The following is a 14,518-nucleotide window of genomic DNA, read 5'->3' on the forward strand; positions in this document are numbered from 1 at the left end:
GTGTTTAGTTTTCATGTCTACTGCTACCTCTTATTTCGCTGTTCTTTGACCTTTGGTTTTGTTGTCCTATTGTGTTCAGGTCTTGCAGCTTCCCTTTTTGTGGGTGATGGCCGCTCCAGCAGCTCTCCGGCCCTACCTCGTAAACAGAGGGATAAGTCTCCCTCTAGCTTGCTGGAGGACTCCCAGGACACGACCTTCACCCGTGACCGCAAGGCTGGCTTCTTCAGTTCTTTCATGAAGAAGAAGTCCATGTCTTCCTCTTCTACTTCATCCTCACCTCAGCAGCAACATAATCTCCCTATGCCTCCCAAGAGGAGCAGCTCTTTCCGGGAGATGGAGACCCAGCCCCATAAAAAGTATGAGCCCACAGCTGGGTTTGCATGCCCTCCTCCTCCTTTGCCCCAGACTGATGGGTTGAGTTTCTCTCCATCTCACGGAGAGGGGAACCACGTGCAGTCCCACTGTTGTGGGGCCACGTTTGGACAGAAACCCTCAAATTCAAACTCTGGAGCAACTTCTGGTCAAGTTGGAAGCAGCAGTAGTTGGGGAAGCCTTGCAGGCTTTTTCACCCCTCGCCTTATCAAAAGGACCCTGGGATTGCGGGCTGGTAAGCCTTCTGGAATAGACGAAGGAAGTGGAACCAAGCCATTCCCTCGTTCCAATTCAACTTCCTCTATGTCTGCTGGGTTGCCGGACTTAGAGCGCATGGCGTTGACGTTACCAAGAAACCGAAGCAAACCCCCATTAGAGCGTACAGCTTCCACCACCTCACAGCCAGAGAATGGGGCAGCACGACCTTCGGATGCAATCCTGAGGAAGCTTGACGAAGGTACGGCTCAGATACGAGATCGTCCCAAAGCCAAACACTTGCCACGAGGGGTCGCAGGTGGAGTTAGGGCACCAGGTGTAGGGGGAGAGGCAGATTCAGACTCCAACACACGGGGAAAAGATGGGCAAGATGACAGGCAAGGCTGGTCATCTCCGTCGAAAACCTCTACTCTTGGTTCGGTCAATCTGCACAACCACAAAGTTCCAGTGCTGATCTCCCCGACCCTAAAGCACAGCTCGGCCGATGTTCACTTAGTCGGTGTGGACTCTCAGGGCAACCGCTTTAAACTGCTGTCTGACAGTGGCGATCGTGACCGACCGCGACTGGTGAAGCCCAAATGTGCACCTCCTCCGCCACCCATGCTCCGCTCCCTCCAACACGCCTACAGTGCCGATGCAGCTGACGAAGCGGTCAGTGGAAACATAGAGGTCAATGGAGATGGCGTCAAAAGGTCGGGGAGAGAAGCGAGAGGAGCACGTCCATCAATACCACCACCACAAGTGCCTCCAGCCACCATAGTCCCCTCTAGTAACACCACCACCCAAACTAAGATGGCCAACGGTGCTTCCACTGGCGGACCTGGCCCTACTTCCGCCAAACCAACCCTTAGACGGACTCGGCAGCAGACAGAACGGATCCCTCTGGAGAAGATCAGCAAGGAGGCTCTTTTGGAATGTGCTGAATGCTTGAGTAGTGCTCTTCAAGGCAACACCGAGCTTTCCTCCAGCAGCCAGGTCCTGGATGTGGGACACCAACTTTTGGACTACTGCTCGGGGTATGTCGATTGCATCCCCCAGACACGTAATAAATTTGCCTTTCGTGAGGCAGTGGGGAAACTAGAGTTGAGTCTACAGGAGCTGCGCGCTTCCTCTACAGGTGGGGGATCGGGACCTGGGACCAGCCCGGCTCTTGACAACTTGCACACATGCATTAAAGAGATCAGTGATGTTGTGCAAAGGTAGCCAGTATGTCCACCTCCAAAACTCCTCCTCCTGTCCCCCTTGAGACTTTTTGCCCCAGAATCAATCTAGTTTTATTTAAATGTTGGGGGACAGAGAATATTCTCTAAGAAGTACCTCAGAAAATTACTACAAACACTCTCTCTAACTTTTTATTGTTTACAGGTGACTTTCTCCTTGAAATTGCCAGTTGGGAACAGAGTTCTTTGTATATAAGCTTTTTGTCACTATCAACATACACACAGTTTTGTTTTTGACAAATTAATACTTACAGTTTTGTCTTGGTATGACAGAATCAGTTTTCACAAATAGACAGGGGTTGCACAGGTAAAGGTGCGCTGACTACACATGAACTGGTCCATTTATCATGCATTTTGTTTTTAGTTACAGATTTCCATTCGCCTTTTCGATATTTCATTTGCATTTGATCCATAGTAACTGGATATTGCATCAGAATGTCAATGCAAACATAAAAATGCCCAACATTTAATATATGAATTGGTTTCACTTGAGCATAAACAACATTGCTTGTTCAGAACCTGTAGTAGTAATGAATGTGGAGTGCAAACACAGCTCTACGCACATTTATTCAGTCTCATTTTACACACTAAAAGTGCTTCTGTCTACATCCCATACTGTCATTTTTTATTTGACCTCATTTGTTAAACACTATGTCATTTGATGACCATTCATAATTTGGTAGATCTTTCTGTAATTAGTCTTCATTTTGACATGGTCCATGTATTATTGTTTCTAGTAGTGGTTTGTTGTGGCATAGTTGAACCGGTGTTGGGTCCGTCACCATATGGATCATATTTGGCCTTTTATATCCGTGGCCTTTAGATAATGCCCCCATCAGCCAGATGGCACAAATCTACAGTCTGACTCTAGAGTTCTCAACACTCAAGAATTCTAAACATGTTTCTAGATTTTATTGATTTGCTATAGGGGAATTATTTGATGTGTGGAAAGTCTGAATTTATTTTATGACCGTCATGGTGCCAACAACACAGAGGCAGCAACACTACAGACACAAGTATTGCCAAGACTTTTAATACAAACTGCATTTTCTTTAGCACATTGACTTTTGCAACTTTATTTTGATTTCACTTTAGAATGTCGCCATTTGTAAACTTGAATTTTAAATTATTTTTTTATTAAAAGCACAGGCGTTTTTATGATATTGTAGATATTGCATATTATTTTATACCCACAAACATGCGTGGAAGGTCATGCTCCCTTGTGTCCTTGTGGTGAGATTTTGGTGTGAGGGTCTCCATCTGTGCATCTACATTATGAATGTATTCATTTATTTGCGTGTATATGTTTTCCATAGTCTCTCTTCACACAGTTCAACCTTTATTAAAAAGAAACATTATTATAAGAAACATTTTCTTCAGGACACAAACAGTTACAAATGTTTTCTGAGTCTGTATTCATAAAATGATAGATTTCTATTAGAATTTGCATAAATGAGATTTTCCTGGGTACCCTGCAATGTCATAATTGAAATGTAATGTAGATGATTTGTACCGATTACACTGGAGCACATTTTTAAAGCATAAATGTTAATTGCCTTGCCTTAATTCACTATCTAGGGTATGTAATATGGAAATTTTGGAAGGAGAAATTGTTTTTGCCATACATCTCCATGACATTTCAGTTCCACTGCAACAGAAAAACATACATGTTGTTAGTTCAAAACTGTTTTTTAAACTCTAAATCATAGCATAATTTGCCTACACTAAATAGTTTTGCCTTTTTTTTTTCTGCCATGGGCAATGCTTTCTGATATTACATGGTGCCTTTTGTGAGAGATTTAATGTTTTGTGCACTGCAAGGTCATGTTAAAGATCTGTTTATGTAAATATGTTTTGTGCTAAAATATTCATTATCAATTTTAAGGTGGCAAATGGGATTTTTCAAGCCTTTATTATCATTCAAGCTGCCCTGTTCAGACATCTGGGTATGTGAGGTGTCCAACTTGAATAGGAAAAAGTGCAATGATCTGTCCTTTACTTAGAAAAAGACAGTGCTTGAAGTCTGGTCTCCTTTTACTGAAAGAGCTCATGCATTTGTTTTGCTTTGCCAGGAATACCTCTCTTGTAATCACATTAACAGAGAAAAAATATTTTTCATGTGTGATTTAGCGGTTCGTTCTTTCATAACACATGCAGGTCATCTATTCCATTTATTATTATGTCTGAAAATGTTTCATTACCAAACAACTGAGGGGGAAAAGAGTTAGTGACTTTTGTATGTCAGATTTGCATGATTGTCAGGGAGCGTTTTACCTTTTAAACCTTTTAGTTGACAGCAAAGTGTTTTTTTTTCTTCTTTTATTACCACTTATCACCGCAATTTTTTTTTCTTTTGCTATAATCAGTCAATTTTATTTTAGTAAACCTCTTCTGAAAGTTTGTGCATTATAGGATATTTTATTGTATCATGTATAGAGGAACAATTCAGAGAGAACCATCTTGTCATATAGTTTATGCTTTATGAGCCACACAAGGCCTCTGAGGTGCAAAGTCGTATTTTTTGTCTCACACTCAGAATTCAATCCTATTCAGTTTCAATTACCCAAGTTTGTGCAAGTTTTTTTTTCTTTTACATTTTTGTTATCACTTTTATTTATTTTTGGTTTATTTATTGATCTACTTTTTATGTTGAATCCTGGAACTCACATTGTTTGGAGACTGTCTTTTTTTAAGGTCAGATTTTAAGTGCTGAAGAAATTTATATACCAAAGCCCACCTCTCTAGTCCTTCAAGTGCAATGAAAATAAAACACTCTTAATTTTGAATATGTGAATTTAACAGGGATTAAAAAGGCAGAGGTTGACAGATTAACAGTATTTTTTCTGTTTTGTAAAAAGTATATTTTGTGTGATTCTAATTTAATGCTCACTTTTAATATTATATTACTGTGAAGTCCTTCCTCAGTGTTACACTTGATGTAAATAATGAATAAAGAAACTGTTGAAACATTGGTTTGGGAGTTTGTTTTCTACTTTTATTATTATTATTTAATTTTGTCATTATTTTTTATGAATAAAGCAGTGTACTGTGGTGTGATACGCTAAGCTTCATCTATGAATCTTAACTCAAATACTTTTTAGAACTTGCCAAAACTATATTTCTCATTTTAATTTAGTTTAACTTGAATTAAAATAACTAAAACAAAAACTAAAATAAAATCTATACAGACAAAAATATATTTAAAAACACAAACTAATAAAAATGACAAAAACAGAACAAAATGACTATATCTTCAATATTGAAAAATATAGATATAAAAAATACTCGCTTGAAATAAAAAATATATATATATTATGGTACCTCAATGATACTAAAATAACATTTAAAAAAAAATCTAGCATAATATTCATACCTGCAGAATGTATGGCCACATATTAAGAGATTTGACAATTATCCAAACTTTAAATGAGCCACTCTACCAACACTGACTATTAAAAAGTAAAATTGTAGCTTCAACAGGACATTTCTGCCATATCAAATGTTTGATATATAATAATAGATATATACAATTAAATTAATGTACCAATATGATTAAATTTCTTAGCCTATAGATTTCTTATTACATTATTTCTCATTACATGTTAAATATTTCTCATTACACTCTATAGTAATGTAAAAAATCTAAATATTTTTTTGTGCCCCAACAAGTTGTGTAGTTATTCAATCTCCCCACTTACAAGCTCTGGCGGATAGGAGGCGCTATTGGACAAACGCATCCCTCCATTTCCCCGCGGCAGAGGCGCATTGTGTGTCGGAAATGGGAAAACCCTGAGCCGTGAGGTTGTCGCTGCTGGCTTCACTTGAGTACAGAGAGTTACACGACGGCAGAGAGAGGAAAGAACAAGGAACCCTGGAGTTTTAAGCGGAGGAGACGTTAGTTCTTGGAGTTTTTTCGCTATGAGCTGGGGAACGGATCTTTGGGTAAGCACACTTTTCCCATTGCTTGTTCCTTGTGGCCTTTTGTTCCCTAACAAACAACTCGGTTTTTGGCATGACTTCAGGAAAGGTGTCCTGGTAAGGCTGTCTGTGTATTGTCGGTATGTCCTGTTGGTTTACAAAAAACACCTTTACCGCCAGAAACAATTACAGAGTTTTATACATTATAACATTTCGCTTTTAGAATGTATCAAGTGTTAAATGTATCACGCGTGACGTTCCGTTTGATTCTAGTGGCATTCCGAATCAAACCTAATCTAAAGGTTTCACACCCAGTTTCGATGACTAAGAGGTGGGGAGAGGATCACAATTTATTAACTCGTTTTCGTAGTATACAACCGATATAATAACTTGTATATGTATTGTTAATTTAAGACAAACAACAGTTTCTCCCAGCTGTATCCAGAATCTGTTTCCATTGTTGCTTATTGGTGACAGAGACAATGCAGAAGATGATGTGCTAGCCTGTAAAAGAGTAACATGAGATGAAATCTTCTAATGTGGATATTTGTTGGTTAGATTGTATTTCTTTAAAAAAAAAAATTCAATCTACGGTTTCCATTGGCAACGCTTCTGCAGTTTTTGACCCCACGTCTTTTATTGTCTGGGCTTCGAGTCTGCCATGTTTCGTTGACAAAAACTCGCATTTTAAATAAAAGATGCATTGTTTCGGCATAAGTTGAGCTATTGAGAGACAATGAAGCCCGTCGAGTGTGTGTGGGTCTGTTACAGGGGTGTTGCCCTTCAAATTGGGCTACTGGACAAAAAGCAGATGATGTATGAGGTATTGCTTGAAATATCCCATGCATCATTCTGTTTTTTTTTTTTTAGGTTTATAGGTTTAAACTAGATGGTTATTTTTGCTTTAACTTTAATTACTATGCATGGAATTACCAATTTTGTGATTGGTCATCCATATTAATAACAGTAGTTACATTTATTTGTATTTTTTTTTCTGAGAGTATGTGAGTGAGTTTATGTTTCGGGGTTCTTTTGACAGTGTAACTTGGCTCATAATGTATTTGTAATTAACAGATTCTAAAAGGTTTTGCTAAAGATTGGGTAAAGTTAGTTTTAAAATGTTTTATTGTTATTATTAATTTGAATTTAGGGTTCCTGTTGGTAACATAGTAGATGGTCTCTAACTGGTTCAAGCTAGTCATTAGCTGGCTGGCCAAAAACCAGCTTGACCATCTTAAACTCTTATGATGGTTTGTTGCTGCTCCAAGATGGTCTGTTTAATACTAGGTTTCAAAACACAACTACCATTTTTTGCTTGAAAATCCAGATTATTTGTGACTTTTACAAATCCTGCATTCTTCCAAATACTTGTTGTCTTGTAATTAAGACATTAATACAGAAATAAAAAAAGACTTTCAAGCACTTTTCAAGTTACTAGCAATTGAGCCGATTATATTGTTAACTGAACTTGTGGCTTGTTAGATTGAACAGATTCCAATTTGTGGCTGGATGTTTGGTGTTGGGCATTCGATACTGTATGTTTGTCTTAATTACCTGTACCGTAAATCTCTTATGCCGTGAAATATGGCATATCCTCTTCAGTGGCGGTTCTCTTTTGTTGATTGTATTAATCTGTAATCCTGTTGCAAAACCCTTTGTCTATGAAACATGCTGAATAATCATGCTTGTCTCACGGTGAATGTCGTCTTAGCCATAAAATGTGAAAGTATTTTCCATCCGTAGCCTTGGATCTGATGAATTAAATGCCATTCTATCCCTTAAATGCATGTGCACTTTTCATCATGGTTATCCTCAAATGCACTCTGTGTTAGATCCATTTATGTTCTATTAAGAGTCATGTAAACTCAATTAAGATGTTTAATGTCTCTTGTTATCTGTCAAGTGTTGATTTTCATTCAAAATTAGTGGCGTAACATCTTGGGTGTGATTGGTTTGCACCTTTCAGAATTACCCAATTGTAACGCATAACAAGAAAACGCCTTATGCACTAGACAACTTGTTAGTTCTGAATGTCCCGTAGGAAATTAGTGTGACTTTTTTTGTTGTAGAGAGCTGTTATTAGTACAAAGCGGACTTGAGCTGTGAGGGGTTGCATGGACTTTAATCAAATCAAGAATAAAGAGCTTGATTGAAACTTAATCACACAGTGCTCAGCAGCGTACGGGAAGCTGACATTTAAACCCTCTGCTATTAAAACGGGTTTCTTGAGTTTGTTGCTTCTCCTAATAATATTTGTTTGTTTAAAGTCTTTATGATGGTCTCAGAGGAGCCAGTACAGAGTTCTAGTGTTTTGTACACAGCTGTATGACCGTATAGAGTGTGTGGACGGAAGTGTCTGTTAAAACGATTGCTTACAGGGCTTGGATGTGGTGATTCAGGCTTTTGTAGAGCAGACTGGTTAGACCTGTTACAGTGCTTGCAAGGCTTGGATAGTAATTGTTTAGTCCATGCGTTTTGTGTGTTGTAGTGTTTTGGGTTTAAAAAATGAATTGAATTGGCCAATGTCAGTCAGCAAGTGAGTAGATGAATAGACTTTCTTGTTCTTTGAACTTCAGGATCTCATCATTTTAATAATGTAATTTATGAATTTTCCTCAGACATTACTCCAGTCTTCAGTGTCACATGGTGCTTCAGAAATATGACTGTGATGCCTTTTTTTTAACGATTCTTTGATGAATAGAAAGCTCTAAATAATAGCATTTATTTGAAATAAAAATCTTTTGTAACATTATAAATGCCTTTACTGTCACTTTGATAAATTTGATGCATCCGTGCTGAAGAAAACGGAATAATTTCTTAAAAAAAAAAAAGGAAGATTATGAATGTAAATACACTTATAAGATTTTTTTTATACAGTTATCAAACGAAGCATTTAGTTAATTGGATATAAGGACTTGAATCTTGAGGGAATCTGCAGACAGGATTTGCTTCAGAATTCTTCCTGATCTAAAAATGTTCACTCTTCTTGTAAACAGTCATGCCAAGAATAGATTTGACTGAGAAGCTTGTTATACATCAGCTAAAAAAGCAACTCCTGTCTTCAACCCCTGCAGTGACCCAAGACAAAAGGCAGCTGTAGGAGGCTCCTGTCAAGATGGTTCAGTTAAAGGTTGTCTGTCAGAGGCTGCTTTCTGTTTTTGACTGGTCAGGCTTTTGACAACCTGACTTGACACGCACTGAAATCAGCAGTTGTATATTCACAATAGGCTTAATCAAGTAAGCTTATGTAATTTGTTTTATCTAACCTTAAAATGAAAGGGTAAAGGTTATAAAAATGTGCTTCAGTGTAATCGGTTATATAAAATAAAATCCCCCCCAAAAAAAAAAAAAATGACTATTTATTTACTCACCCGCATGTCATTCCAAACCTCTGTGCTGTGCTGTTATGTTTGTAAGTTTAATTTAATATTTATGCAGCTCTTTTTTTCATGACATTTCATAGTGACCACGGCTGTCAAGCATCAAAAAGCACCATTAAAAACATGCATTATATTCTAAATTTCCTGAACCAGTATAATACCTTTGTTATTGGAACAGATCAAACTTTAAATTATTCACTAATTATTGATTGTTTGTTCCACTGATTCCACAAATTACAGTGTACAAGTTTGGAATGACTTGATGGTAAAGTAAATGACACAATTTTCATTTTTCAACTTAGTCATTTAAGAATTTGAGAAGTTTCAGTTTGTCGTTGTGGACATAATTATATATGGACAATTACAGAATTAACGATAACTCTACAAAGAGTCTGAGGATTTTTCTACTCCTGTGGGATAGACAATAAGGTTAATTAAATCCACTGACCTCTAGAAAGCTCCTTGAACTATTTTCTTTTATTACTTAGTTATTTAATTTAATATTACTATACTTATTACTACTATACTATCTTTTTAGCATTGTGTATAGGTGTTTTAAGTCGCTTACAGATGTTTTTCTTCAGTGACTATAAAGTGCTTCACAGTTGAGGTGTGCAGATTGTTGGGAGCTGGTTATCTGGGATGCCTGGAGTTCAGTCAGGTGAGCCTCTGCCAGGTCATTATGACTGAGTGCCAAGACTGCTGTCATTGCCAATATGCCAGAGGAGCTATAGACATAAACACATGCTCCAAACATAGTCGTGGGAAAGAGTAGGTCAGGAAACAATTTGCTTAAACCTTTGACCCCAACATTTTAGTGCTTTCCGAAGTTTATTGGCGTGTGTGAGGAATGCTTCGCTTACATATGTGGTGAGCGAACCAGTTTGTGCTCTCATTGTCACTGACCCAATTTTAACAGAATGAATGCTGATCATGAATTGATAACTGTTTTTCTGCCTTTCATAGTGTGGTTATAAAGATCGTTATTCAGTTTTATGTCTTATAAATTGTCAAAAAATATTTTGCATGTCATTGATGTTTTGAATGTTTAATAATGGCCTCTTTTTCCAACTGTATTTTTGGAGTTTTATGCAGCTCTATGTTCTTTTGTTTGCTGCTCTGATCAGAACAAACCTCTTAAAATCATTTCACAGTATCCTGCTTAAACACAAGTATTCATGTTTGGTTGCAGAGTGAATATCCGCACATAAACAGATCTTTGCAGTATGTAAAGCTCACTCTTGGCTCTCTCTTCGGCCCCTTGTGTTCTCTGAAAGACCAACAGCTGGGTGCAAATGTCTATCCATATACAACAAAGATTAATTTAGTTTTGAGGGCAATGTTATCATAACCAAGGGTGCATAGCTTATTTTTCTGCAGGAATCGACTAATTGGAACATCAAACCTTGGGCTACAACCAACTTTTTTTTTTTTTTTTCTTCACAGTCAATATTTATGGAGCACGACTCACACAAATAAGTTTGGTGCTCTTTGGCCCGGAAACGGAGTTTGAAAAACCGGCAGAACGTCCTGTGATCTTTTCTACCAAACACTTTCATGATGGCGGTCTAAAAATAGCTGTACTCTGAAGCTCTCCTTTGTCTTCTGCCATAGCTTTGGTGACCTCATCAGAAGCAATTGGTTGAAAACGTATGTTGAATACCTGTGGTGCCACTAGGCTCCACTGTTTTGGGTAAACAGAGCCACTTTTGGTCCCAGATCATAAATCATTGTGCCCAAACCATGAAACATGGTTGTTTCTTTATTTCAAAAGACTAACTGGATATAGGGATCATTTTGGCCTGGGAATTTTCAACAGTCACTTGTCACATGATGTCTGAACCATTAATGCCAAATTTACACGATAAGTGGGGAATTTTCTTTATTTTGTTTGTTTTTAAACCTCTTTACTCACTTCCTTTAGAGGAATAAATACTGTCATTTAGTCACCCGTATGTTGTTTGAAACCTGTATGTTGTTGTTTTCATGGAACACAATTAAAAAAAAAAAAGAAGAATCTTCACTTAGTGCAAAAGAGCATCTGTAAAATGTTAAAGTATTTATTAATTTATTATTTTTAACACTGTTTTTCGCTGTACTTTTCCCCTGAGGGTTTCTGGACCCCAATTTGAAAACCTGTATTTTAAATTAGAGTAAACTAGCATAAAACACTCATCCTGTACCGCTTCATGCCTTTTATCCACTGTTTTCAAAGGATTTTTCTTTCTAGGTTCTAGGAGCTACTTGGAAAAAGGTGTCATAAATTCAGCACAAATCCATCACAAATCATCGCGCTATGTTACGTACGTTACGTAACCTAAAGAATGAAGAGGCACTTCAAAACAAACCACCTCACAGGATGCCATCTCTGCACATACTTTTTTAATAATTCATAAACTCAAGACCTAAGCATTTGGAATTAATTGTTTGCAGCTCTTGAATGGAAAATGAATTCAGCTTTTGCACAGGCAAGCTCGATGGGAATTGGCTCGAAACTGTATTGAGGGTAACGGAGTTCATTATTCACAGACAGCTTCTTTCACATTTACAGGGCCCCTTAGTCCCTTGACAAATCACATAGGCCTGTTTACAGAAAGAGAGAGAGAAAACACAGGGACTGTTTTGTCGTCTCCCACCTTTTGTTGGATGACATGCATTGCGTTTTTTTATGGCCTGTGGAAATGATTCTGGAGCCGTGGGACTGTTGCTTGGAATGGTCAGAATGCACTGGAAATGTACATTTATTCACTTAGATTGGTACGGTCGGGACAGTTTTACAGTTTTTTTCACATGGGACTCCATAGTGTATCAAAACAGCTTGAGATTGTTTCTTGTTTCTAACGAGTGAATCGTGAACCTCTTTACTCACTTCCTTTAGAGCAATAAATACTGTCATTTAGTCACCCGTATGTTGTTTGAAACCTGTATGTTGTTGTTTTCATGGAACACAATTTAAAAAAAAAAAGAAGAATCTTCACTTAGTGCAAAAGAGCATCTGTAAAATGTTAAAGTATTTATTAATTTATTATTTTTAACACTGTTTTTCGCTGTACTTTTCCCCTGAGGGTTTCTGGACCCCAATTTGAAAACCTGTATTTTAAATTAGAGTAAACTAGCATAAAACACTCATCCTGTACCGCTTCATGCCTTTTATCCACTGTTTTCAAAGGATTTTTCTTTCTAGGTTCTAGGAGCTACTTGGAAAAAGGTGTCATAAATTCAGCACAAATCCATCACAAATCATCGCGCTATGTTACGTACGTTACGTAACCTAAAGAATGAAGAGGCACTTCAAAACAAACCACCTCACAGGATGCCATCTCTGCACATACTTTTTTAATAATTCATAAACTCAAGACCTAAGCATTTGGAATTAATTGTTTGCAGCTCTTGAATGGAAAATGAATTCAGCTTTTGCACAGGCAAGCTCGATGGGAATTGGCTCGAAACTGTATTGAGGGTAACGGAGTTCATTATTCACAGACAGCTTCTTTCACATTTACAGGGCCCCTTAGTCCCTTGACAAATCACATAGGCCTGTTTACAGAAAGAGAGAGAGAAAACACAGGGACTGTTTTGTCGTCTCCCACCTTTTGTTGGATGACATGCATTGCGTTTTTTTATGGCCTGTGGAAATGATTCTGGAGCCGTGGGACTGTTGCTTGGAATGGTCAGAATGCACTGGAAATGTACATTTATTCACTTAGATTGGTACGGTCGGGACAGTTTTACAGTTTTTTTCACATGGGACTCCATAGTGTATCAAAACAGCTTGAGATTGTTTCTTGTTTCTAACGAGTGAATCGTGGATTTGCATAGGAGAGAAGCGGTTTCCTGGGTAATCCAGTACAATTTATGCATCTCCCAGCACAGTATGCTAAGTCAGCTCTGTGCTGAAATACACAGCTCAAGTGTCTTTTTTTTTGTTTTTAATCTAGTTATGCAAGTCAGGTAGCAAGTCATTAATCTGTGAGCCTTAACCTGACTGAAAATCTTGGCTTCATGTGTTAAGCTTGGATTAAACTCACACACTATTAAACAGTCTGGACAAACGTGGCATGACGGAAGTGCTTTCCGTCTTGAAGTTAATCATTATAACGAGTTGTATGAGCAGCTCTGATAGTTAAAGGCCTGCCCTGATAGATTATACAAGATAAACAAGAGGGCTTGCTGTGAGCTTTAGGAGAACATGAATGTCATGGGATTCCTAGGTCAAATGTGACCTCATATATGCATAATAGATTTTAGCTACATGCTATTCATGGTTAAATAGCATTCTGTGATCCTATAATTCATGATATATCAAAAGAGCCAAATGAAGCGAAATGCGAAAAATGAAGCGAAAAGCGAAAATCATTAAGAGACTTTGTTCCAGCCTAGTGAGATGCCTATGTAGACAGCATTTTAAGGCATCATAAGCACAGTCGCAAAGGTTTACTGTTAAAATGCATTCTTTTGGTCCAATTTTGGCATGTATATTGTTTGTAGAGAAGCCAGTCTCAGAGGAAGGTTGATTATATTTATAATTAATTTAATATTAAAAGACAAGGGAAGTCAAAATGGAATATAATCCAAAATGTTTGTGCTATTTATTTTATGCTTAGAGTTAGCTAACACCAGTCTCTTGTAGACTTCACTTGAGCAGCAAGATTTTTGTGACGCATGAAGTTAGCTAAAATATTTGATAAACAAGTGTATGTGGCTTGAAATTTGTAGAACTTTGGCAGTGCCCATTGAGAGTGACATTTCAATTCTGTGGAAAGATACAGAAAGATGAGGAGTTATGCAAATCTGCTTATCTCAGTTAGGATCCCTGTAGAGAGCAAGGCATACAGACGTACAGGAAGACAGACAGACGTTTGGGGGATGGGGGTCTTAACTCTTAGGCTAGCACATGATAGCATTCATGCTCTTTGTGAAATGTCTTTGTCTCCTAGACCCTCCAGAAGTTTCTAAATCATGATGCACTCAAACATGGCTGCTAATGATTTCCAAATGATCTCCCCCTGCAATGCTCCAACCCTGCACTGTAACTGAAAATGAACCCCACTATTTTTACATTGACTCGCATCATTAAGTTCCATTGAAATACTAGAGTTGTACGTATGTAGCCTAATTGCTTTTTTACTTCTGGAATATTACTTTACTTCACATCGTATACTAACGATGTGATCTTTTTGAGCAAGGCTTTTTTTTTTAAATGTCCTCTTCATGTTTTCCTTTTTGCTTTGGGATTTATAAAAGAAATGGACAAGGCTTTTTAGAAGGAATGCACAATATATCGGACTGTATCAGTATTGGCCAGTATGGTACTGTCGTGAATGTGTGTCAGAAGAGACTAGGGATATGCCGGTATCAAATTCTCATGTTGCGATTAATTGCTAATGCTTTTATCACGGTGTACGGTATTAT

At 37.8% G+C, this 14,518-nt stretch overlaps 2 protein-coding genes across 3 annotated transcripts in view; both read left to right on the plus strand.

The window, feature by feature from the left end:
* The window catches only part of LOC107699422 (Abelson tyrosine-protein kinase 2-like), a 28,696-nt gene extending 23,926 nt beyond the window's left edge, over positions 1 to 4,770 (plus strand). Inside the window, exon 11 of the mRNA XM_016500678.1 lies at positions 80 to 4,770. Within this exon, the coding sequence (XP_016356164.1) occupies positions 80 to 1,791 (1,712 nt within the window). The 3' untranslated portion in view covers positions 1,792 to 4,770. The remainder of the gene's footprint in view (positions 1 to 79) is intronic.
* Positions 4,771 to 5,563: 793 nt separating this feature from the next.
* The window catches only part of fnbp1l (formin binding protein 1-like), a 60,445-nt gene continuing 51,490 nt past the window's right edge, over positions 5,564 to 14,518 (plus strand). For both annotated transcript variants that reach the window (XM_016500643.1, XM_016500639.1), the window contains exon 1: positions 5,564 to 5,750. In XM_016500643.1, the coding sequence (XP_016356129.1) occupies positions 5,727 to 5,750 (24 nt within the window). In that variant the 5' untranslated portion in view covers positions 5,564 to 5,726. The remainder of the gene's footprint in view (positions 5,751 to 14,518) is intronic.

This window comes from Sinocyclocheilus anshuiensis, unplaced genomic scaffold, assembly GCF_001515605.1.
Source record: "Sinocyclocheilus anshuiensis isolate Anshui unplaced genomic scaffold, SAMN03320099.WGS_v1.1 scaffold477, whole genome shotgun sequence".
In the NCBI taxonomy this organism is placed as follows: Eukaryota; Metazoa; Chordata; class Actinopteri; order Cypriniformes; family Cyprinidae; genus Sinocyclocheilus; species Sinocyclocheilus anshuiensis.